Source organism: Myotis nattereri (assembly GCF_964212035.1).
Source record: "Myotis nattereri genome assembly, chromosome: 6".
Lineage (NCBI taxonomy): Eukaryota > Metazoa > Chordata > Mammalia > Chiroptera > Vespertilionidae > Myotis > Myotis nattereri.
This window is the reverse complement of record NC_138081.1, coordinates 99524976-99549776: the sequence shown is the minus strand read 5'-3', so window position 1 is coordinate 99549776 and position 24801 is coordinate 99524976. Positions and strand designations below refer to the sequence as shown.

Here is a 24801-nt window from a genome sequence, read left to right as displayed (position 1 = left end):
CAGGACCCCAGGCTGGACGGGACCAGGGCGGCTCAGAGCCGGGCCCTGTGGCTCCTCCCGCGGGGGGGCTGCTCCTCACCCCGAGATGCTCCCAGACTGAGCTCATTCCTAAACTCCCGGAACCTGGAGCAGAGACCCTGGTCCGATTGGTTAAAACAGAAACGAGAAAACCAGCCCCGGCCCAGCCCCTCGGAAGGGGTGGGTCGGCCTTGGGGAGGGGCCGGGCTCCCCACGGACACCCCAGCTCCCCCTGGCGCGACTCCATCCCGCGAGGGTCCCCCGAGACGGACAGGAGTGGGCGGGCCCCTGTCACTCACCCGCTGCCCTGGGACAGTGGGGGTGCAGGGCTCGGTGGGGGTCTGGGGGGCGGGGGACCACGGGGGGCGGCAGGGGCTGTCGGGCTCAGCATTGGGGGGCGGGGCAGATGGGGGAGCGGCCTCCCACGGGCTGCGACGGAGCAGGACTCCCCTCGGTCTCCCCGCAGATCCCGGGGGCGGCCCCCCGCCACGCCCACGCGGACCCGCTCACACGCAGCCTGGAGGACGTGCGCCCGCGCCCCGCCCCGCGCGCTGCCCGGAGGCCCGTGCCCGCCCCGCGCAGCTGCCCCTGCGGCGTCGCGCCGGACCCGGACCCGGACCCGGACCCGGACCCGGACCCGGACTCGGACCCGGGGCCCACGGCCCGCCTCTCCCTGGACCTCAGGGGGGACCCGCGCCTGGAGGAGGTCGCCGTGTAGCCCCGCGAGGCTCGGTCCAGGGGTGCGGCTCCGCCGGCCGCCAGCCCGACCCCCTCCTGTGCCCGCGGGGCCACGAGGCCTCGGCGCCTCCTGTCGTGATCGCGGTCACGTGTGGAGCGGACGCGGACTCGGCGCCGGCGGCGAAGAGCAGGCCCCGCTCGGGACACGGGGCGAGTGGAGCTGGGCCTGTCCCGGGAGGGACGCGTTCCCTCCGCACGGACCCGCGTGGGCTCCGCCAGGCTCCCCGGCCCCTCCGTGCGGCCGCTGCGGGCCTGGCCCGCCCTGTCCCCCAGACCCCGGCGCCTGCCCGTGCACAGCGGTGTGGGCCGCCCCGCAGAGCTCACCCCCGGCCCCGCAGGAGCGCACGGCGGTTCCGGATCACGCCTGGCTCCCCTGCGGCTCCCGGGCCGCCCCGCCCCAGCCCAGCACCTGCACCCACACCCCGGCCGCCTGTCCGCCGCCGTCACCGGCCTGAGTGCGTTCAGGTCGCCGGGAGCCGCTCCCCCGCGCTCTGCGCCTGCAGCCAGGGAAGCCCGCACCCGGGCCTCTGCCCGCTGCCCCGCTGCCTGCGCCTCCCGGCCGCCGCCACCAGAGGGCGCTGGCGGCACGCGCTGGGCCTGGGCATGGGGGGGTGCGGGGGGGGGGGACTCGGGGTGGGGGGGCGCCTGGCAGCTCAGGGCTGTGGTCTCTGACCCGCCTCTGTGGGTGCAGAACGAGCGCCCCCTCATTCCTAACCCACCCCCTCGTTGAAGGTGCCAGCGCCAAGGGCCACGGGAGCGGGGGCCAGCGCGTGCCCCCCGCGGACGGAGGAGCAGGGCAGGGCGGGCCCCGAGGGCCCCATTTCTGTCCTTCCCCCGGCCTGTGGGCGGACATGGACATGGTGTCCCCTAACCGCCGGGAACCTCTGGTTGTCAGGGAGAGAGGGGCCTGGCCTGTCCCTAACCCTCCCAGGGTGGCCGCCCAGCCCGTCCCGCACCCCATCCCCTCCCGAGTGCCAGCCCAGCTCCCAGTGAGGAGGGGGGGAGGGGCAGAGGGGGGCGGCCCACCCCTCGGGAGGGCGGAGGCTCCTTGGAAAAGCCAGAAAGAGAACCTCGCCCGGCCGGGTGGCTCAGTGGGTGAGCGTCGACCTATGAACCAGGAGGTCTCGGTTCCATCGGTCGGGGCACATGCAGGGCTGCGGGCTCGGTCCCCCGTGCGGGGCGTGAGGAGGCAGCCGATCCGTGACTCTCTCATCACTGATGTTTCTGTCTCCCTCTCCCTTCCTCTCTCTGAAGCCAATAAGAACATATTTTTTTTAAAAAAAAGAGCATCTTTTCCTTTTGTGTCCAAAGGTCTCGTAGGCAAAATGTATCTCAGGAAACTGGGTCTGAACTGAGGGAACGGCTGGCTCCCGGCCCCCGAGGAGTGGTGAGCGCTGGGGGACGAGGCGTGGCCCCCGGCTGTGGGTGCACCTGGCAGCCCACGCTCTCCCTCACACGTGTCCGTGTGGCTGGAAGGAAGGCCACCAGGTCCCTCTGGACTCCCAAGAAGCAGGTGGTGGCTCAGGAAAATGTAGGCAGAAATGACCCCCTCCACCCCCCAGCCTGGCTGGCCAGGTTTGGACAGAGGTCAGAGGTCAAGCTCATGGATCTAGACTTCAGGACCCCCGAGGCTCGTTCAGCGCCCACTCCGGGGCCAGCCCGCAGGGCTTGCTGGGGCCTGGGCCTGGGCTCCGGGCGCTGCCGTGGCTGCTAACCTGCTGGCGTGGGACTTAACAGGGAGCCGGGGCAGTTTGGTTTGGCAGGAGCTGCCAGGGCAACCTGGTGGGGGGGGGGGTCCCCGGGATATTCCCAGTGTCATAGCCACGGGCCCAGGCCCAGAGTGCACCTGGGACCAGGCAGCTTGTGTGTGAACTCGCATCCCACGCCCGTGGCCTGGGTCCCCGGCCTGATCGGCTCCTAGAGGCAGACTCTGGGGACAGGACACTCTTCTCCAGAAAAGCGCTCGCCGTGCCTGCCACCGCCCACCCTGGGGTGAGGATGGAGGATGGGCCTCATCCAGAACCGGGGGGCAGACAGGCCCCCGCCCAGCGGCCAGGTGTCCCCACGGGGCCCGGGGACTTGGAGGAGGCGGCTCCTCGTCCCCCCAGGTGGGGCAGTGACCCCGGAGGCCGCCAGCCCCCTGCCTGCTGGGACCGCGCTGTGCAGAGGACGCGGAGCCGGGGGCGTGGAGTTTGTCGGGGACACAGAGCCACCTCTGGGCCCAGGTCGGGTTCCGGACCCTGAGCGCAAACCCGGGAGCTTGGCTCGGTCGGTGCGAGGAGCCGGCCTTGGGGCTCCGTGTACCCCCCCCCACACCCTGCCCGACAGCACCGCTCTGCTCCGCGCTGCCCCCAGGACCCGCCTCCCGGGGCTCCCGCTGCCGTGGCTGCGTGGCCTGGCTGGCGCGTGGGCTCCGTGTTCGTGGCCGTCACCGTGGAGAAAACCAGGGCCGTCACATCCCATGTAAAGAGTTCATTTCAGGCGTGAACATCACATGTGCCGTCGTGGCAGGAAACAGGTGGGAGGGACGCAGTCCACAAGCACCCGCGCTCCTCATGGGGACCCCTGGGGGCCGGGCGGCCCCGCCCCCCCTGCCGCTCCACCTGCCGCGCGCGGACCCCAAAGCCCAGGCTCTGCAGCGTCTCGGCCACGTGCTCCCGGCCGGGGGACACGCAGATGATCACCAGCAGCTTGGCGTCGCCTCCTTTAAAGAGAGAAGTGACGAGGGCCCTTGAGGGAAGGAAGGCCCTGGCGGGGGAGGCGGCCTGTGGGCGCGGCCACAGGGGCCCAGGGGCCCAGGAGCCACAGTGTCTTCCCTCCAGGCCCTGGGACTGAGACCTGACACCAGGCCCGAGGGCCCCCGGTGAGGGCGGGGCCGTGTGAGGGCCCCCTCTGCTTCCCGGGGGGGCAAGGGGGGGGACACGCCAGGCTCCCAGTGGGACTGGCGCCTCCTTTGCCTTAAGGACAATGGGGGGGGAGCCGGCCGCGTGCGCCCACAGACCCGCCGGCAGGACAGCAGAGTGTGGAGTGGGTGGGCACACGGTGCTGGGGCCATCGAGGAGGGACGCGGAGTCTCGGGGACACGAGTTACCCAGGGCGTCCTGCAGCAGGTGGGTGAGCTTGCTGTTGCGGTAGGGGACGTGGGCTCGGTGTGCCGCCAGGGCCCCCAGGACGTCCGCCAGGGCTGCCAGGCTCCGGTTGATGAAGGACGCCTCCCTCAGGGCTGGTCCCCTCGCTCCAGACGCGCCTGGGACCGTCAGACACGAGGCGGAGGCGTGAACCAGGACAGCAAATGGGGGCTCCGGCAGGAGGCACTGGGAGTCCCTCCGGGGCAGCACGAGGTCGGGACACCCTCTCGCGACAACCTACACGGCCACCGACGGGGGGCGCCCTCACGGGGCCAAGCCCTTCGCTCCTGGACTGGCCCGGGTGGTTGCAGGGGTCAAGGATTTGAAGGTCACCTTGGGGGGGACCCCATGCTGGGGACCCGCGGTGGCTGCTCACAACCCCTCGGACAGGAGCCCACACCCAGCTCACCCAGGAGGACGCTCGCCCACCACGCAGACGCCGGTCACGCACCTGCACACTCGCTGCCCGCCAGGTCCACCAGCTGCAGCCGGGCGCGCACCTGCTCCGCGGGCCGGGCCCCCGGGGACCCGGGGGAGGCTCTGCGGGGAGCGGGCGGCCTCCTCCCTGTTGCTGGCGGCGATGGCGAGGGGCAGCCGGGCGCCTGGGGCAGCGACGGGCTGGACCGCGGCTCAGCTGCAAGGACAGTGGCACAGGTGTTCCGGAAGCTTCCCTCACCTTCCTTCTGCGCCCTGAGCTCCACCCCAAAGGGACGGAGACGAACGGGCGCGTGACTTCCTCTCCCACGCGGACGAGTGACGCTGAGCGGCCGCACGGAGGGAGCGTCGCTGCCTCTGCGGAAAGTCGGTCCCCGAACACGGCCGGGCTTCCGAGGAAGGGCCGGCGATGACACCGCGAAACCCGCTCAGAAACCAGCCGCCTGGCCGCACGGGCGCGGACCCACGGTTCCTGCTGGGGAGCCCACAGACCGACCTCGCCTCGTGGGAGAGGGTGTCAGCTCCGTCCGGCGCTGCTTCTGAACAGACACCTGACGAGCGCAGTCACCGCGGAGCAAGAGCCGCAGAAGCACAGCGTGGACAGCGTGGGAACCGGGCGCCAGCGCCTGTGCGCGCTCTGTGCGAACACTGGCTCGGGCTCGATGGTCGGGGCTCCCCACAGCGGGAGCCGCACCCCTGCCGACCCTGGGGCGAGGCCGGCCTGCCGCTCGGGGCAGTTCTGGGCCGGCGGGCGCTGGCCGTCCAGTGGCACCTGCACCCCTCCCCCGCGCCCGCCACCTGGGGGCCTCGGGCTGCAGCTGAGTGCGGAGTCCCATGGGGTGTCGGCCGAGGCCAGGCTTCTACTTCTGCGGTTAATCCTCACCGCAGGACGTTTCCCATCGGTTTTTAGAGAAAGTGGGAGGGAGGGGGAGAGACCGAGAGAGACATCGATGTGAGAGACACATCGACCGGTTGCCTCCCGCACGCACCCGACCTGGGCCGGGATCCAGCCTGCAACAGAGATGCGTGCCCTTGGCTGGAACTGAACCCAGGACCCTTCCGTCCTTGGGCCGATGCTCTATCCACCGGGCCACACCAGCCTGGGCCAGATCGGGCTGCTGCCCAGGCCGGTGCGGCCGGCGGCTGACTGTGGGCACCGCGCGGACCCCAGACCCTCTGAGGACACGGCCACCGTCCCCACCCGAAGTCGCAGGGCCACTTACGGGCGCCGTCCCCGGAGGCGGCCGCGGTCAGAGTCACCGTGACGACCAGGTGCGAGCGAGAAGAATCCGCGTGCACGGAGGTGGCGCGCCTGGCCCGGAGCCGCAGGCCGGCCCCCACGAGCGCCACCAGCTCCCCTGCGCTCCCGACAGACCTGCAGGGGCGACAGGGCGACCCTCACGCCAGACCAACACTGGAAAGCAAACGCGTCACTTCTGCTGACACTGCCCACCTGCTCGCCCCACACAAGCCGCCGACAGTCCGGCCCCTCCTTCCGCAGCCAGCGCTCGTCCTGCCACGCACTCAGGGGCCACGGTTTCACAGTTTGTCTTTTTAAATATGTTTTTATTGGTCTCAGAGGAAGGGAGAGGGAGAGAGAAACATCAACGATGGGAGAGAATCATGGACCGGCTGTCTCCTGCATGCCCCACACTGGGGATGGAGCCCGCAACCTGGGCCTGTGCCCTGACCAGGAATCAAACCCTGACCTCCTGGTTCCTAGGTCGACGCTCAGCCCCTGAGCCCCGCCGGCCGGGCTGTTCTGCGACGTTGAAAGGTAATTCGAAGGCACACTGACATGGGCAGCGTGCACTAAGCACGAAGTCACAGCGGACGTTCATGGACAAAGGGGCTGACTCGGCGACCCGGGTCGTGGGGAGGTCGCTCCCCCAGGAGCCCACACACGGCGCCCGGAGGTACTCACAGGCAGGTCAGCGGGGACACCTCCGTCCTCCCCTCCCTGGTGGTCAGCACCTCGCGCCTGAGCCTGGCCGTCGCTGCGCAGCCGTCTTTGGCCAGGAGGTCGAAAATGTCGTTGTTGTAAACCTCCACGATGGAGACCTGGACCCTGGGTCGCTCTGAGGGATCTTCTGACATAAGCCTGGGGGGCGGGGGCGGGAGACACGTGACACAGGAGAGAAGCCATCGGGGGACGTCGGACACCCCTCAAGGCGGCGGCCAGAGGCGGTTCCGAGGGGACGCGCTCCTACGCCCAGAAGCCCGTGTGCCCCTGAGTGCCAGGCCGGTCACCACCGGCCACGCTGGGGACAGTCAGCCGTGTTTCTTTTTAAAATACACTGTGATTGATGTCAGAGACGACGGGAGAGGGAGAGGGAACCATCAACGATGAGAGAGAATTGCGGATCGCCTGCCTCCTGCACGCCCCGCACTGGGGATGGAGCCCGCATCCCGGGCCTGTGCCCTGAGCAGGAACCCTGACCCCTGGTTCCTAGGTCGACGCTCAGGCACCGAGCGCGGCGGCCGGGAGAGGGTGAGGAACGGTGTTGGGGACGCAGCGTTTGTACCGCGTCACCATCCCGATCAACGCGTCAGCCTCCAGTCGCCTGGGTTCCGAGCCCACAGATGAGAAGCGTGGAGGCGGCGGCCCCGACCTGGTCGCCCACGGGCTCTGGGAGCTGTAGAGGCCATGCGGGCCGCGAGGACAGCAGACAGCGGGCGGTCAGCGCCGGCCGGCCGTGCGGCTTCCTCAGCGGAAACTCTGCTCTGTTACTGGGAAGGCTGAGACCCGAACTCTCGGCTCAGTTCCAGAAGCACCTGCCACGGCGCCAGGACCTCCCCGGCTCCAAAAATAACTAACTTCTCACCCTGGCTGACGGGACAAAGTTTAAAGATAGGGATGCTGAGCCCTTAGGGAAAACCCCACGGCCCCCAAGGGCAGGGCGACCGCAGCCGGCCCCCCTCCCCCCTCGTCCTGCGACAGACGATCTGATTCCAGCTCCTGCGCTTGGTGCCACGAGAGGCCGAGCCCCGGCCGGGAGCCCAGTGACCAGGACGCGTCTGCACCTGAGGGACACGCCTGGCGTCCCCCCAGGACAGGAGAGCTCGGACCCCGGCCATGACGCCCGCGAATGAGCAGCTGGAAACGCCATGACGGCTGCACTGGAAGGAAACGTAAGCTAAATTCTCCGGAAAAAAGCCTGTCGGCAAAGAGTCTGCATTTCTCGATTCTCAGCGGCAGGGGTGCTGGGGCGCCCCACGGACAGCGAGGCCTCAAAGGGAGGACCTAGCAGCCAACCAGGGTGCGCCGACCCCTCAGCGCGGCTGATTCTGCAAACAGCGCTGGGAGGCAGCCACCTCGCCCCAGGCAGCCCCAGCCTCGCCCCGAAGCCGCAGCGAAGGGCCTCGCGTGCAGGCCGACTCCTCCCGCGGCCGCCGGTACCTGAAGAGCTCCTGGGCGGCCCTGGGGATGAGTCCCGCGTCGCCCTGCGCCGCGCCCGGGGGCTGCGGGCCCAGCATGGTGTAGGTCTTCCCGCTCCCGGTCTGGCCGTAGGCCATGATGCAGACGTTGTACCTGGAAGTGAACGGGGCTCAGCGGGCAGCCACACGGCTCCAGGGGACCCGTCCCCCACAGGAGAGCCTCCCCCGGCACCGCCTCTGACGGCCTTGCTCACGGCCCCTCCTGGACCTGCGGCCCCGGTTTGCTAAGAGGTCCCGGGGCTGCCTGGTTGCGCAGCAGGGACTGAGCCAACCAGTCACACACGCATCCCCTCGCCGTGTTTCCCATGTCAGCGTTCCCTCGTGGGACCCGGGCTGGTCCCCAACCCTAGTGCATGGCCCCCCGCGGAGTCCCACCCCCGAGCCCACTCACTCCAGCTTCTGGGGCAGCAGGGGGTTACCAGGCTGCCTGTGCCCTGGCGGGTGCTCAGTGGTCAGAGCACCGGCCGCCGCCCCGGAGGGGGAGGGTGTGGCTCCTGGTCCAGGGCACCTGCTGGGCTGCAGGCTCCTCCCCGCCCTGGTCAGTGCCCGTGCAGGGGGCAGCAGCCCACGTCTCGCTCTGCCCCCTCCCTCCCACGCTCCAAGAATCAATGGGAAAATATACGTGGGGGGGGGGGGGATTTAAACACAGTCAGGCTTTCGTGTACACGAGAGGGGAGGGAGCTTGCACGACTCCCTGTGAGGATCTAAAAAGGCACCCACTGCAGAGGCGGCCAGCGCTGCGGACAAGAGCATAGCAAGGGCACACCTCCTCCTGCACTGCTCTCCCGGGGACTTGGGAGCCAGGAGGGCCAGGTCCCCTCCGTGCAGGCTGCTGTCCCCCGATGCTGCACTTTGGGGTCCTGCCCCGCAGCTCACTTCACAGAAGATGAGGAATCCTGGCGACCCACACTTCCTGCCACTGGGTTACGAGCCCCGATGCCAACGGGAGGACCCAAACATTTGAAAGAGTATTTGACATGTTCTTGCCGTGCAGGCGCAGCTGAGGGGTCCTGCACGCACCACGTGTCCCGCGCCCTCCCTGGCGCGTCTGCTGTCTGTCTGGGGAGGACCCCTGACTGCAGCAGGGACACGAGCTCTTTTATTTTATTTTTAAAAATATTTTTATTGATTTCAGAGAGAGAGGGAGAGGGAGAGAGAGAAACATCAAGGATGAGAGCGAATCACGGATCAGCCGCCTCTTGCACACCCCACACTGGGGATGGAGCCAGCAACCAGGGACTGTGCCCTGACCGGGGATCAAACTGTGACCTCCTGGTTCATAGGTCAACGCTCAGCCACTGAGCCATACGGCCGGACACACACAAGCTTTAGAAGGGTCTTTCAAACCAAGAGGCATCCCGAGGCCAGATGCTTAGGACGCAGCCGTCGGCCTCGTATTCGTACAGGCAGCTCCGGCAAAGGTCGTGCCAACCACCGGCCTTTGCTGTTTCTGGAATCTGTTCACTAAAGAAAGGCTCTCCCAGCCTCTCTCCCTGGCTGATGTGGCTCAGTGGGTAGAGTGTTGGCCTGCAGACCGAAGGGTCCCGGGTTCGTTTCTGGTCAGGGCACAGGCCCGGGTTGCGGGCTCAATCCCCAGTCTGGGGCGTGCAGGAGGCAGCTGATCAGTGATTCTCTCTCATCATAGATGTTTCCATCTCTCCCTCTCCCTTCCTCTCTGAAATCAATAAAAATACATTAAAAAACAAAAGAAAGAGCGAGCTCTCCCGGGTTCTAGTGGAGGACACGCCCCGTGGAGGTCAGACCCAGGACCCCCTGAAGCAGAGCCTCAGGGTGGCAGCGGGTGGCGAGGGGGGGACGTGAGGTGCAGACACGCGGCCCTGGGACCTGACCCCACAGCAGTCACAGGCACCTGAGGCTTCCACTCGCGTTTGCACGGAGCTGTGCCCACTGACCTGAACCACGTCCCAACTCACCCGTCCAGCAGAGACGTGAGCAGGGGGCACACGTCTGCAAACACCGCGGCCTGGCCCTCCGCTGGGCCGTAGACCCTGAGGAGCAACGCGACATGGGGCGTCGTTAGGGGGAGGGGACTCTGGTACCAACACCCCAGCTGGGAACACCCCCTGTGCTCCCCCCACACCCCGACGCCATCCAGACTCCTCGTTTCCATCAATAAAAGATTGTGGCCCAGCCAGTGTGGCTCAGTGAGCATTGACCTATGAACCAGGAGGTCATGGACCAATTCCCGGTCAGGGCACGTGCCCGGGTTGTGGGCTCGATCCCCAGTGGGGGGCGTGCAGGAGGCAGCCGGTCAGTGATTCTCTGTCATCATTGATGTTTCTCTCTCCCTCTCCCTTCCTCTCTGAAATGAATAAAAATATATTTTAAAATAAAAGGTTGATTTTATCACTTTTCAAGGCAGCAGGGGGTGAGGCAGATGGAGTCATTTCCTCGGCGTTGAAAGGGAAGGAGCTGAAGCAAAGTGATCGATGTTTGCAAAGCAGCAGCAAAGAGGACGCGGGAAGGAAGCCGCGTCCTGCGGCCCAACAGCTCCCGGGAGTCGGTCCGAGAGCGACACGTCAGCATCGTCCTCTGCGGGCGTCCGGCGAGTATCATTCAATGTCACGGCCAAGCTCTTCGCGCGCCGTCTTCCCGGCCGGGTCAGTGCAGGGACGTCGGCCGCACAGCGGGACCCACGCCCGCTCTGACGGGGCCGTGGCCAGACGGCGCGAACGCGAAGAGGCAGGGGCTCCCGCAGCCGCACCCGAGACCGGATGGAGGCGACCAGGCGGCAGGCGGCGGCGGAAGACCCAACACGCAAAACAAGCACGCGGTTCTGTGTGTGGGATCGAATGTGCTTTCATTTTAAACGTGTTTCCTGGACACACGTTTCTGTTTAGCTGCCGCCAGACTAGACAGCTCCTGCCGTGGGAGCAGCACGTGACTGTCGGACTCAGGGCCCTGCCCCCGAGGCTGCCTGTGCCGCACCTGGGAGGCCACACAGAGCGAGCGAGCGAGGGTGAGGGGGGGCTCCTCGATGACCTTTTAACCGTCCACCCCCAAGTCAATCCAATATGAAAGCAGAAGGGACAGCGAGCGGCCAGGGTGTCTGGGCTCCCACGTGACCCAGGCCCGCTGGCGACTCAGCCGGAACCCGCCGTGGCGGCCGCAGCGCCCGCCTCAGTGCACGGAGGCCATGGGGGACAGCCGTCCGTCCGTCCGCCTCTCTGAAGGGGGTGGCGCTTTTAGAAATCACGGCATCGCCATTGTCACGCGCTGAAGTTAGCGGTGCCAACGTAAGAAACCTCAAACCTGTGAAGAACTGTTGTGAGTTTGAGCCGAAACGGCCAGCACATGCCGGGAGCAGCGTCGCCATGGCACCTGGCTTTGCATGACAGTCACAGGAGAAGACGTGCGCGGGTCCTGGGAAGGCCACTGGCGCTGGATTAGGGAGGCGGGAGAAAGCGAAGGGAGGGGGCGGGAGGGGTGGGGGGTGAGGAGGGGGCCTCTGGAATTGGATACCAAGTAAAATGATAGGCACACACTTCTTTCTAGGCAGGTGGGTGCAGGGTCGTTAACACAACAATGAACTCACGACCAGCCCTGCCCTGGGGGGTCCGGAAAGAGGAAATCACTGTCACCTTCCAGGGCCCTGTTATCGCGGATGCAGATGCGCAAGGACCACGGGCTGTCACGGTGAAGACTGACCTGGTCAGGGAAGACGCCCGCCTCGGAGGTGACCAGCCACCATAAACTCCTTTCAATGAAGTTTCCGTTTCCGGCCACCCTGTGCGGTCTCTGTAGGGCCTCCCCTGAGCTGCCAGGTAAGCACTGGCCCCTTCTCACCCACAGCAGCGACTCCTTAACGTCGTCCCCTGAAGGTCAATGTCCGCGTTTCTCCTTCTCTAATAAGTTTATGTTCCCGTCAGTTTTCCAAAACACTGACCCAAGCCAGGTGCTGGGTGAGCACGCGGCTGCCCCCCAGGCCTCCACCTGTGAGCACGGCTGTCCCCCAGGCCTCCACCTGTGAGCGCGGCTGCCCCCCAGGCCTCCACCTGTGAGCACGGCTGTCCCCCAGGCCTCCACCTGTGAGCACGCAGCTGTCTCCCAGGCCTCCACCTGTGAGCACACAGCTGTCTCCCAGGCCTCCACCTGTGAGCGCGGGTGCCCCCCAGGCCTCCACCTGTGAGTGCGGCTGCCCCCCAGGCCTCCACCTGTGAGCGCGGGTGCCCCCCAGGCCTCTACCTGTGAGCACGCAGCTGTCTCCCAGGCCTCCACCTGTGAGTACAGCTGTCCCCCAGGCCTCCACCTGTGAGTGCGGCTGCCCCCCAGGCCTCCACCTGTGAGCACACAGCTGCCCCCCAGGCCTCCACCTGTGAGCACACAGCTGCCCCCCAGGCCTCCACCTGTGAGCACGGCTGTCCCCCAGGCCTCCACCTGTGAGCACGCAGCTGTCTCCCAGGCCTCCACCTGTGAGCACAGCTGCCCCCCAGGCCTCCACCTATGAGCACGGCTGTCCCCCAGGCCTCCACCTGTGAGCACGCAGCTGTCTCCCAGGCCTCCACCTGTGAGCACAGCTGCCCCCCAGGCCTCCACCTATGAGCACAGCTGTCCCCCAGGCCTCCACCTGTGAGCACGCAGCTGTCTCCCAGGCCTCCACCTATGAGCACAGCTGTCCCCCAGGCCTCCACCTGTGAGCACACAGCTGCCCCCCAGGCCTCCACCTGTGAGCACGCAGCTGTCTCCCAGGCCTCCACCTGTGAGTACAGCTGTCCCCCAGGCCTCCACCTGTGAGTGCGGCTGCCCCCCAGGCCTCCACCTGTGAGCACACAGCTGTCCCCCAGGCCTCCACCTGTGAGCACACAGCTGCCCCCCAGGCCTCCACCTGTGAGTACAGCTGTCCCCCAGGCCTCCACCTGTGAGCACAGAGCTGTCCCCCAGGCCTCCACCTGTGAGCACAGAGCTGTCCCCCAGGCCTCCACCTGTGAGCACGGCTGTCCCCCAGGCCTCCACCTGTGAGCACAGAGCTGTCCCCCAGGCCTCCACCTGTGAGCACGCAGCTGTCTCCCAGGCCTCCACCTGTGAGCACAGCTGTCCCCCAGGCCTCCACCTGTGAGCACAGCTGCCCCCCAGGCCTCCACCTGTGAGCACACAGCTGCCCCCCAGGCCTCCACCTGTGAGTACAGCTGTCCCCCAGGCCTCCACCTGTGAGCACGGCTGCCCCCCAGGCCTCCACCTGTGAGCGCGCAGCTGCCTCCCAGGCCTCCACCTGTGAGCGCGCAGCTGCCTCCCAGGCCTCCACCTGTGAGCGCGCAGCTGCCTCCCAGGCATCCACCTGTGAGCACACAGCTGCCCCCCAGGCCTCTACCTGTGAGCGCGGCTGTCCCCCAGGCCTCCACCTGTGAGCACAGAGCTGTCCCCCAGGCCTCCACCTGTGAGCACAGAGCTGTCCCCCAGGCCTCCACCTGTGAGCACAGAGCTGTCCCCCAGGCCTCCACCTGTGAGCACAGCTGCCCCCCAGGCCTCCACCTGTGAGAGTGGCTGCCTCCCAGGCCTCCACCTGTGAGCGCGCAGCTGCTTCCCAGGCCTCCACCTGTGAGCACGCAGCTGCCCCCCAGGCCTCCACCTGTGAGCACAGCTGTCCCCCAGGCCTCCACCTGTGAGCACAGAGCTGTCCCCCAGGCCTCCACCTGTGAGCACGCAGCTGCCCCCCAGGCCTCCACCTGTGAGCACAGCTGTCCCCCAGGCCTCCACCTGTGAGCACAGAGCTGTCCCCCAGGCCTCCACCTGTGAGCACGCAGCTGCCCCCCAGGCCTCCACCTGTGAGCACAGCTGCCCCCCAGGCCTCCACCTGTGAGCACAGCTGCCCCCCAGGCCTCCACCTGTGAGCACACAGCTGTCCCCCAGGCCTCGAACCTGGGCAGGGGTGGCAGCGTTTTCTGCGCTGAGCGTTTTGGGCTTCGTAAGCATCATAACAAGAAACCCTGCGTCTCCTTAGCCAGCAAGGAAAGGGACAGGTCCTGCCACCTGCCCAGGCTCCATGGGCATTGGCCATGGTTGGCGGCTGGGGACAGAGAAAGCAGCTGGGGCCATGGGCGCGGGCGGTGCCACCACCAGCTCCACAGCAGAGCCTGGGAGGGGCCGTTTGTAAGATTCAGGAGCAAATATCTGTGACGTTCATGCATCGTCAACAAAGTCGGTTCGACAAGACACAGACCCTCCCCAGGCCAGACAGAGAGGGAGCGGGAACCTGGCACCCCCAGCACGAAGCGCCTCCCCCTTGCGCGACGCCCGAGGCCCCTGCAGGCGCAGGTTAACACAGCGAATGGAAAGGGCGCCGTGTCCTGGGACGTGAAGGCGCAGCTTGTGAGGACGTTAGCTTTTCCAAAGTCAGTTCATAAGCTTACCTCCCCCCCACGTCACATAGGCCATCGGGTCTGGGGAACTAGACGATTTGACTATAAAATTTATTCGACAAAACAGAGAGCAAGAAGGAAGGAACCCTTGGAGAAGAACAGTGTGGGGCTTGAGGCGGCGCAATCGGCCACGGGAATGAGCAGACGCCGCAGGCTGGAGAGCAGACCTGGAAACGGGGCCGTGGCCGTGGGGTGCGCCACGGGAGACGGGCATCCCGCCACGGGAGAGGGGCTCCGGCCCGTGCTCTGCAGGGGGCGGGCCAACGTGGACAAGACAGAACTGGACCCATTCCTTAGGCAACACACCGGCTGCATCCCGAACGGAGCACAGGCGTCACGGGGAGAACCCGGTTTTATCTTCATTTTTTTTTAAAATATATTTTATTGATTTTTTACAGAGAAGAAGGGAGAGGGACAGAGAGTTAGAAACATCGATGAGAGAGAAACATCGATCAGCTGCCTCCTGCACATCTCCTACTGGGGATGTGCCCGCAACCCAGGTACATGCCCTTGACCGGAATCGAACCTGGGACCTTTCAGTCCGCAGGCCGACGCTCTATGCACTGAGCCAAACCAGTCAGGGCTGTCTTCATTCTTTCACGGTCACGCTGTGGCGGCTTTTCCAAGAATTCCCTGGCTCCCCAGGCCCCGCCTGCCTCCTGCTCTCCTGCTTTCTGTTTGGGCCCCGATCCCACGTTAGCTTTTGCACCAGGCGCGCCGTGTAGAGGAGGCCCCCTCACCTGTGCACCTGGCGCCCATGTGCTCCAGCCCCGGGTGCGCAAAGTGTGTCCCTGCTGCTTTGCCATTGGCCACCCGACGGGGCGATGGCACCTCCTCAGACCCCACAGGACGGCCTGTCTGTAACTCCCCTCCAACGGCCCCTGACAAGCACTGACCTCTCAAAGGTAAACGTCTTGTGGAGGGAGTGGTGGCCGGGCCGGCTGCACTGCACCAGGACGGTCTCCTAATGGGAAAGGGTGAAGGCGGTGAGGCCCCGCCAGGCTCAGCAGCGACCCTGCGTCGACCCGAGGACAGAGTCCCGGACACAGCCCCGCCCGCTCCATCGCCATCTGCGCCGCGTTCTCCCCGACGGCCCTCAGAGGCGGCAACCCTGACCCTCGGCCCTTCGGAGGGTCTGCTGCCCAATGTGGGGGCCAAAGTCAGGGCCAGGGAGGGACCCCGGAGCCCCGGCCGGCACACGCCCGGCCGACCCGAGGGCGCGCACACACCGGGACCTCCTGGCTCAGCAGCGAGTGCGGACGCGGGTGACAGAGCTGCGCAGTGGGGCTCCCGCTCGCTTGTAGTGACCTTGCCCGTGACAGCCGCCAGCCGCACAGGGACGCCAAGGCCGTGTCCAGCCAGAAACGTGGCCTCAGCTCAGCTTCGCTTACAGCAAAAACGTCTGAGCTGGTTCCAATTCTAAAGCCAAATGCAAACTCATGGAGAAACAGGGGACAGGGAAGAGTTAAGAAACAGCCCTGGCCGGGGTGGCTCTCTCGGCTGGACATCCAGGCACCCAAAGGCTGGGGGTCCGCTTGCTGGTCGGGTGCATATGGGAGGGGCTCCGGGCCCTGTCACCCCAAACTCTGAAGCAGATACGGGCGCGGCCTCGCGGGAAGGGCAGAGCCCAGGCTCCTGGCTCCAAGCCCGTCTGACCGCGGCCGCCGGCCCCCTCCCTGCGGCCTGGTCTCTGGAATTCCTCTAAAGTCATGCCAAAGTGCAACCCCAGTGCCCGGGCGAGCTGCACAGAAACTCCCCCAAAGGGCCGGGTGTCTCCAGACGCCTACACTTCAGTCATAAAGACAAACAAACGAGAAATGCAAAGGCTCACCAGGCCTCACCCCGAGGCTCAGCGACGCCGTCTAAGGAGCCACAAAACAAGCCTGAACCCAAAGACCCCGTGGCGCTCAGCACCGGGAGCCCTGGATGCGAAACGGCCCGGAGCAGAGTCTAACCTTCGCCAACAGCTCGAGGCCCCTCCTGCAGCCTCACGGGTCCTCCTCAGCGCGACCCCACGCAGCCCTCATCTCCCGGTGAGACCCCTTTCCTGGGCCGCCACAGGTTCCTTTCACCTAAACCCCGAGCAGTCGGCCCCGACACCCTCCCTCGGGGGCAGGCACAGCCAGGCTGAGCGTTTCCACGGAAGAAGCAGGGGCCGCCTGGTTGTATCATCTATTTTCATAGACGCGGCCCTGCCTCCCATGGACGCATGTGCTCCCGGGGACGCCACGTGCTCACGGGGACGGCAGTGGTCCTGACCTTGCATGGGGCCCCGAGAACCTGCCTTGAAGGACGGGCTATTTGTTAAGGACCCAGCAAAACTGGATCGTGAACATCCCCTCAGGTGCGCCCAATCTTCCCATCTTCCCAGCACCTTCCTAGAGAGAGTTTGACCTCGCCTTGACCCTGTGTGAGCGACACCAGAAACTCAGTGTCGATGAGACTGACCGGCTCAGTAACCCTGAGGCTCTGGGGGAGCTCGAAGACCCAGGTGGGTCAGCGCCACCAGAAGGAAACCTGTCGTCAGACAAGCAGCTGTGAGTCCCATGAAAACCCAAACGACCCCGAAGACACCAGGACCAGACAGCGGCCAGACTCTCGGGGGGCCTTACTCACAGGCCAGCTCCCCAGACTCTTCGACGCTGACTCACACTCACACTGACGGGACCTGCGTCCCCCACCCCATCCAACAAACGCTGCGGCTCCGGAGAGGAAGGCGGGCGCGGGAGCCGCACATCGCTGGCTGTCTCAGCAGATTTAATGGCTTCAGGCCCTTGAACAAGCAAGTCTGTTAAACTAAGAAACCACTTGAATTCTGCTGATTTTTAAAAACATAATCCAAAATGTCCCAATCCAAAGACTTTCATCTTATCTTGATGAGTATTTTTAAAACGTGCAAACTTCTGAGCTGGAAGAGGCGGTGGAGTTTAGAGGGAGGACGGGAGAACTGCCAACAGAGTAACGAAGAAGGACAGCGGGAATGAGGAGGAGCCGCAGCGGCCGGCCAGGCCTCGGGCTCAAATCCTGGTCCTTGGGGGACCTTGGGCCAGGCCTCAGGCTCAGATCCTGGTCCTCGGGGGACCTTGGGCCAGGCCTCAGGCTCAGATCCTGGTCCTCGGGGGACCTTGGGCCAGGCCTCGGGCTCAGATCCTGGTCCTCGGGGGACCCTGGGCCAGGCCTCGGGCTCAGATCCTGGTCCTCGGGGGACCCTGGGCCAGGCCTCGGGCTCAGATCCTGGTCCTCGGGGGACCCTGGGCCAGGCCTCGGGCTAAGATCCTGGTCCTCGGGGGACCCTGGGCCAGGCCTCGGGCTCAGATCCTGGTCCTCGGGGGACCCTGGGCCAGGCCTCGGGCTCAGATGCCAGCCCTCGAGGGACCCTGGGTGCTGCCGGGCACCCACAGGCCGTGGAAGTGCAGGGACTCAGAAGTGCTCCAAGGTCTTTGGCCAAAAGGAGGGACTAATAGGGTGATGGGGGCTCCTTTTAACGCGGATTCCTAAGTGAGCACCCAGCGTCTCCCTCCACCTGACTCAGCAACACTGGTGCTTAAGACCAGATGTCAAAAGGGAAAAAACTCAAAACCAAGAAATTTCTAAAGTGCTCGTTTCCAGGGACTTTGGTGAAGGCATTTCTGGACCCAGCTAAGCGGGTCCCTCGCTACTTACAAGAGAGCGCCAGCCGCCCCGCCCGCCCCGCCCGCCCCCCCCCCCACCCCCCCCCCCCCCCCCCACGCAGCCACTGCAGGAGGAGCTGCTGCCCACAGTCTGTCGCCATCACCAGGCCGACTCGACGCCCGTGTGGGAAAGACGATGAGACTCGGGGTGACCCATACAACACAGACCCCCAAGTGGTCCCTGCACCCCGATGGCACGGGACCTGTGGCTCACTGCCACTCCCGGCCCGTTTGGTACAATGAGCTAAGAAATACGTGAGCGTTAAAGAGTAAACACAACCAGAGTTCACAGTCGTGTTGATCAAGGAGGCCCTGGGATGGGGCGGCCTCACTCCCTGGTGGCCCAGGGAACAGGTGGAAACACAGGGACAGCCCTTCCCCAAGGAGCCAGCGTGAAGCTTCTTCACCTGCCGCCAATCAGTGAGCGCCTCTGCTGCTGCAGCCAATCAGTGAGCACCTCTCTCTGCTGCAGCCAATCAGTGAGCTCCTCTCTCTGCTGCAGCCAATCAGTGAGCACCACTATCTGCTGCAGCCAATCAGTGAGCGCCTCTCTCTGCTGCAGCCAATCAGTGAGCTTCTCTCTGCTGCCCTTCTCTGTGGTCTCCCCTCCCCTGGGCGCGCCCTCCTCACCACCTCCAGCTGGCGCTGCTGGTTGAACTGATAAAACGTCAGCTCTGCCTCAGTTTACCTGATGTGTCTGTTTCAGCGTTAACACTGTGAGTTCACACCTAACCTCACGGCTTCGCATTGTGTTTCTTTTCTGACACTGCAAACTTGAGGCCCGTTCACCCGCACGGACTGATGGGCTGGAGAACAACGCATGTGAAGCACTGTCCTTGCACAGCCCGCAGGTCACGCAGGCCTTACCCCACACAGGTGTGCACACCGCACGCCCTACCCCACACAGGCCCTACCCCGCACAGGTGTGCACACCGCACAGGCCCTACCCCGCACAGGCCCTACCCCACACAGGCCCTACCCCGCACAGGTGTGCACACCACACGCCCTACCCCACACAGGTGTGCACACCCCACAGGCCCTACCCCGCACAGGCCCTACCCCGCACAGGTGTGCACACCACACGCCCTACCCCGCACAGGACCTACCCCGCACAGGCCCTACCCCGCACAGGTGTGCACACCACACGCTCTACCCCTCATAGGCCCTACGCCGCACAGGTGTGCACACCACATGCTCTACCCCGCACAGGCCCTACCCCGCACAGGCCCTACCCCGCACAGGCCCTATCCCACACAGGCCCTACCCCCGCACAGGTGTGCACACCACATGCTCTACCCCGCACAGGCCCTATCCCGCACAGGCCCTATCCCACATAGGCCCTACCCCGCACAGGTGTGCACACCACACAGGCCCTACCCCGCACAGGCCCTACCCCGCACAGGTGTGCACACCACACAGGTGCACAGGTCGGGGCAGGGGGCCACTGGAGGTCAACAGAAACCAAGAAACAAAACCACCTTCCTCACTGAGCCGCGTGGGATGGAGCAGGGAGGGCTCACAGTTACTGTCTCGGAGGCACCTCGGAGGGGACACCTGGGGAATGTCTGCACCACACAGACAGCTCCTCCCATTCACTGGCCAGGAAATGCCACTCACGTCGTCCACCGCGTGGGCCACTTCTCCGGACGCAGAGCTGGGGGGAGAACGGCGTTAGAACACGCCGCCCAGAGCCCGGACCCTGGTTTTGGCTGGAAAATAGGAGGCCTGGGGTTTCACGGCCACTTCTATGATTTCCCCGTAAAACACATATGCATCATGCACGCGTGCACATGCACTCACAGGTACCCACACATATGCACGCACAACCGTGTGCATGCACACACGTACCCACACACATGCACATACGTGTGCGCACTGTGCAGAAGCAGATTACCTGCTGTGTGACACGGGGTCGTGAGGCTCGGCCGTAGGCAGCGCAGGGCGGATCCGACAGTGGACTCTGATGTTCCCCTGCAGCTCCTGCAGAGGCCTTGTCCTGAGCCGGGAGGGCGGCCGCCTCCTCCCCTCAGGTCCTCGGATGGAGATGTGTGCGGGGATTCCTACCCCCAACTCCACTTCTCACAAATCCCTACCAACCACTGAGCGCCCCGTCCCCTCGCAAGGTCCCACCATCGCCTCCAGCGCCCTCCACCCCCTCCCGCGCCCTCCACCCCCTCCCGCGCCCTCCACCCCCTCCCGCGCCCGGCCCTGGGAGGGAAGCGCCAGCCCCGTGGCTCCTCTGCCCCTCCTGCCCTCTCTGGTCGTCCCTCCTGAGGTCCCTGCGGGCACAGGAGGCGCCCACACACTCACCACCAGGCAGTTGTGCAGCCTCTGCCGCCTTTGCCTCTCGTGGAGGAAGCGTGCGCTCAGCTCCTGCAAGGACTGCTCCAGGCACAGGGCCCTGGCGCGCCATGCTGGGAGGGACGGCTCTAATCACAACGAGGTTCCTGGGAGGGAGCCCCGCTGGCTCCCACCCACCTCCTCCAATGCCCGGGTCCAGCCCCAGCAGGTCCAGGGATCCCCAAAGGCGTAGACGGAGTCGGTGAAGAAGGAATGACACGGAGACAGCGTTCCAGTTGATCAGCAGCCTAGCCAGGATCTCCAGCCAAGTTCTGGTCTGGATCTCCAGAGAGGTTCTGCACTGGATCTCCAGCAAAGTTCTGGTTAGGATCTCCAGCCAGGTTCTGTGTCCATCTTCTCTTGCTAGGTTCTCCAGCCAGGTTCTGTAGCCATGTTCCCTCTCTAGGTTCTCCAGCCAGGTTCTGTCCAGGTTCTCCAGCCAGGTTCAGTCTTGCCAATTTCTGTAGTCAGGTTCAGTCCAGGATCTTTTGCCATGTTCTCTCCAGCGAAGTTCTTCTGTCTCTAGAGAACGTTCTGTGTAGGTTCTGTGCCAATTTCTGTCTCTCCTCTCTGTCTCCTAAGTTCTGTCTGCTGTTGTCTTGTTACATCTATATTTATACCAGTTGATTCCAATCCTATCAATCTCTATTACAAAGGTTAGGGCGTTTCTTATCTCCATTCCAGGGAGTAAAGATTATGTAGCTTAAGCATGATTATTCGTAGTTAAAGTGATTAATTACCCGCCTGGCACTTAGTTAAGGGATTTTATTCCCTCCCTAACTTCAGGGGAAAATCCCTACTTGGGGAAACAACCTTTCTCAGAGAGGCGACCTTGGTTAAAACACATAGTGCCAAGAAGGTGAGCAAACATATTAAGAACAGTATGCCATATATGCCAGGTCCCTTGAAACAGCAAGCATGGACCGGCTCCCGGCACTCCAAGGGCAGGAGATTTAGAAAGACCAGGGCAGGGGGTGCCTAGGGCTGTGGGCGGCGTTAGGGTCACTGCAGGGGCTGCTGTGCGCTGACCCCGTGACTAACAACGGGCACAGCGCTCAGCACCGCTGGTGAGGAAACGGACACCAGGCAGCCACGCAGCCACGGCCCCAAATCCGGAGGTTTCCACGGAGACCCGGAGGAGGGGGGCGGAGCCTGGGCTGCAGGGACAACCGTGTCTTGACTTCTGGGCAGCCAAGCCCTCAGCTGACCAGTGAGGACATGACATGTGAGCGGCAGGGACCAGGAGGACCGACGGGTGGCCCAGGAAGATGGCGCACAGCGTGGGAGGGGGACCCCTTACATGGCCCCGCCCCGTGGTGCTGCGTGCTCTGCACGGCCGCCAGGATCTGGGAGAGACAGCCCTGCTGCTGGTCCCGGCAGCTCCGGAGCAGGTCCGCAGAGGAGGCCCGGAGTTCCCGCAGGTCCCGGCGCAGCCGCTGCAACGGCAGAGGCCCCGGTTAGCATCACCGGCCGCCCCGGGCCACTGGGGATGGCCACAGACGCGTCTATAAAGCAGGACGGACCGGCAGCTGCTGGGACGCACGTCAGTGTCTTGTGAACTCCACCCGCTCACACCCAGGGCGCTCACGGCCCCCGCGGTGCAGGAGGGAACAAGCCCAGCTCAGCTCCAGTGCCCGGCGCCCGGCCTGTGGCTCCTGTGTCGGCGTTTGAGGCATTTCCACCATCGAGCGTTTCCCCAGCGGCCCCGGAAGCCGCTCCCTGCGCAGGGGAGGCTGGTCTGAGTGCTGACTTCCTCGGGGTGCTGGCTGGATCCCCTCGGACCGGACCGGGAGGCAGCTCTGGTCCACTCTGCAGACTCCACCCCAGGACATGACGACCCACCACAAACTGCTCTTCAATTTAAAACGTTTTCACGTCAGACCCTCCTTTGGTCTCTGCGTTTGCAAGGCCATCACGCAGGCCTCCCTGACTGCCGGGCAGCACGTGGCCCCCTCCGTCCGCACCCTCACAGGTGGTTTCGGGGTGCTCTGTGCCGCCAGTGGGAGAGCAGAGCCGAGGCCAGCCCGCCGGCTCCACCGCCTCAGGGCAGGGCAGCAGCCGCACTGCAAGGCCTGCGGGGCCCCCGCGAGCAGCTCTGCTCCCCGAATCAAGGCTGTCTCTGCCCGAGACCGGGTCCGGGGGCCACAGGCCTCACACAGCTGACCAGACCAGCACCCAGCGAGTCCCCCACAGATCGTCCCTGTGGCAGGGTGTCCGCCCGGACGCCTACCTGAGCCGCCTGCTGCAGCCGGAGGAGCGAGCGTGTCCTCTGTGAATGGCCCTCGCGCCACCTCCTGTCCGCCGTCCCCGCCAGCCTTAGGCGCTGAGGTTGTAGAGAAAAACAGAGGGTGCCGCCTTCCAACCCCGCCTCTGAGCAGGTGTTTTCTCCGCAGGGGACAGAGTCTGCATCAGGGACATGCCCAGCCACAGCTGCACCCGGCGGGCAGGAACCAGCCACGGAGGAGGCCGCCCGCGGGGGCACTTGTGATGCTGGGACGCGGGACAGCATCAGGAGGTGCAGGGTGTCTGTGAAGGCCCCGGAGGGCGGGCGGATGCCGGCATCAGAAAGAGCAGCCGGAGAGGCACAGGGGCTCCCGCGGGCATCTTCAGGGACAGTGCCAGGCCAGTGGGGGTTCTACAGGAGCTCAGGCGGTCACGCGTGGACAGCCCCCTCCAGGCTCCCTGGTGACAGAACGCGCTGACGTCCTTGCCCAGGCAGCACCGCTCACGTGGCAGGCGGGGGAAGGGGGGCGGTGAGAGCAGGGAGCTCGGGCTGCAGATGGGGCGGGCGGGGGCCGTGGGGACTGACCACTGAGGTCCGCCCACTGGGCCTCACAGCTCAGCCACGAGACGTGGCAGTTACCTGGGCCAGTCTCAGGTGAAGAGCAGCGTTTTCCGTTTCCAGCTCAACGATCCGTTCTTCGTTGGCCTCCAACCAAAAAAGGGAGAAGTGTCCACATTAGAGTCGTCATCGGTGGCCACTCCCACCCTAGGACCAAGTCCGTGAAAGGACGCAGGAGCCTCACGTGGAGCTGGGGAAGGAGTCAGCAAGGGGCACCCGCCAGCCCCAGCCCCCGTCTGTGACCCATTCCACGGGGCTCCGACCGGCAGCTCCGGGCGCCCCCCACAGGGGTCAGGGGCAGGCAGGCGCGTGCGAGCAGGACTGTCCTTCTGACAGCGACGGAGGGTTTTCTCGGTGTTTCTCCACTTGTGCCCAGAGGCGGTCCTCAGAGGCTTGAAGGTGTGGCTCTTAAAGAGTTTTCACCGGAGCTGCTGGCTTTGCTGGGGGCAGTCCCAGGGCCTCATCCTGCCGCCCGACCCGGGAGCCCTGACACCCCCGAGGGCCGCCCCGCCTTGCTCTGAGGCGCTGTCTTCAAAACATGGACTCCCCTCTCTCCTGCCTCCTCAGCAGCCCCTCCTGTCGCAGGATGAGGGTCTCACAGCCCTGCCTGCCCGCCGAGCGCTGACCTCGGGCCTCTCCGCCCCAGCCCGCCACCTGGCCTGCATGCCCCAGGCCTACCATCCCGTCCAGTGGCCGCGCCAGGGTCAGGCTGCCCTCCGCCCCTCCCAGCTTCTCACCCTCCCCGCCCAGGCCCCGGTGGGCCCCACAGCCGCACCACACACTGAGGAGACTGCACCTGCCTGGGCAGCAGCTACCAGCTGGGGCCAGTGACCCACCGTTTCCTGTGCTCGCTCACCCAGGGGGGCAGGGCCGGAGGGACCAGAGTTATGCCGGCCCCCCATTCTGGCTCTCAGCACAGCCCACAGGCTGGCAGGTGCCTCGTGGGGGTGCGGGTGGGGGTGAGGGTGAGAGTGAGCACTGGGTGGAGAGGGGCAGGAGCTGAGCAGGGGGAGACGGGGTAGCCCACTGCCCCCTGGGTGCAGCAGGGGATCCCAGTGGTTAGGGGTGACGATGTGGGCCCCACCCCCATGCGGCGGCCTGCTGTTCACCGCTGCAGGCCCTGTGCTCAGGCGGGGAGGGGGGGGGGAACGGGGCGGGGCCGGCACCCGGAGGTCACCCCAGCTGCTCACCTGCATTTGCCGCTGCAGCTGCCGGGCCCGCCACTCTGGGAAGCGCCCCCACCGCCCACCGCGCACCGCTGGCATCGCCCACCTGGTGGGGTCAGGGCGGCGGCCGGGCGGGCATCGGACGGACATTGGGTCAGGGCGGAGGCCTCGGCGGGCCTGGGGCGCCGGGCGGGGAGGGCAGGGGTGGGGGGAGCTAAGCAGAGGACGCTTTTCCCGGCGACCCGGCGCCAAGGGCCAACGTTCCTGCTTTTCTCCCGAAGGTCCACGGCCTCGGAACGCGCGCGAGGACCGGACCCGCGCGGAGGGCCAGCTCGGCGCCCTCGGAACAGACGCCCGGGCGCGCGGAGGCCCAGGGAGGGTCCGGAGGCAGAGTGCGCCCCAGCCCTCCAACCCCCCAGGCCCCGGACAGGAAGCAGGACGGGGGTGGGGGGGGCGCCCCTCTCCCACAGCGCCCAGGTGGCAGCCAACCTGGAGCCCAGTGAGCTGTGCGGAGGCCCCACCTGCGACAGTGGCGGGGCGGGGGGAGCAGGAGTGCACCCTCGGACCCGCGCCCTCGCCCTCAGCCCGCCCCCAGCCCCGCTCCGGCGCCAGCACCGGCACCAGCACCAGTGGGCGGCCCCGCCTCGG

General features: G+C 65.8%; 1 protein-coding gene across 1 annotated transcript; it reads right to left on the bottom strand.

Annotated features, from left to right (window-relative positions):
• Nucleotides 1-3233: 3233 nt before the first annotated feature.
• KIF25 (kinesin family member 25) lies at nt 3234-24296 on the bottom strand (the record flags this gene model as incomplete). The annotated part of the gene is made up of 15 exons (XM_081093580.1): nt 24178-24296; nt 23009-23074; nt 22376-22468; nt 21446-21581; nt 20116-20219; nt 19700-19785; nt 19423-19459; nt 15031-15098; nt 9692-9766; nt 7720-7851; nt 6244-6420; nt 5543-5694; nt 4336-4518; nt 3848-4003; nt 3234-3460 (listed from the first exon to the last, which is right to left on the bottom strand). Exons 1-15 carry the CDS (start codon nt 24250-24252, stop codon nt 3234-3236), a joined length of 1767 nt encoding a protein of 588 aa, XP_080949706.1. The 5' UTR covers nt 24253-24296.
• Between the last annotated feature and the right edge of the window lie 505 nt (nt 24297-24801).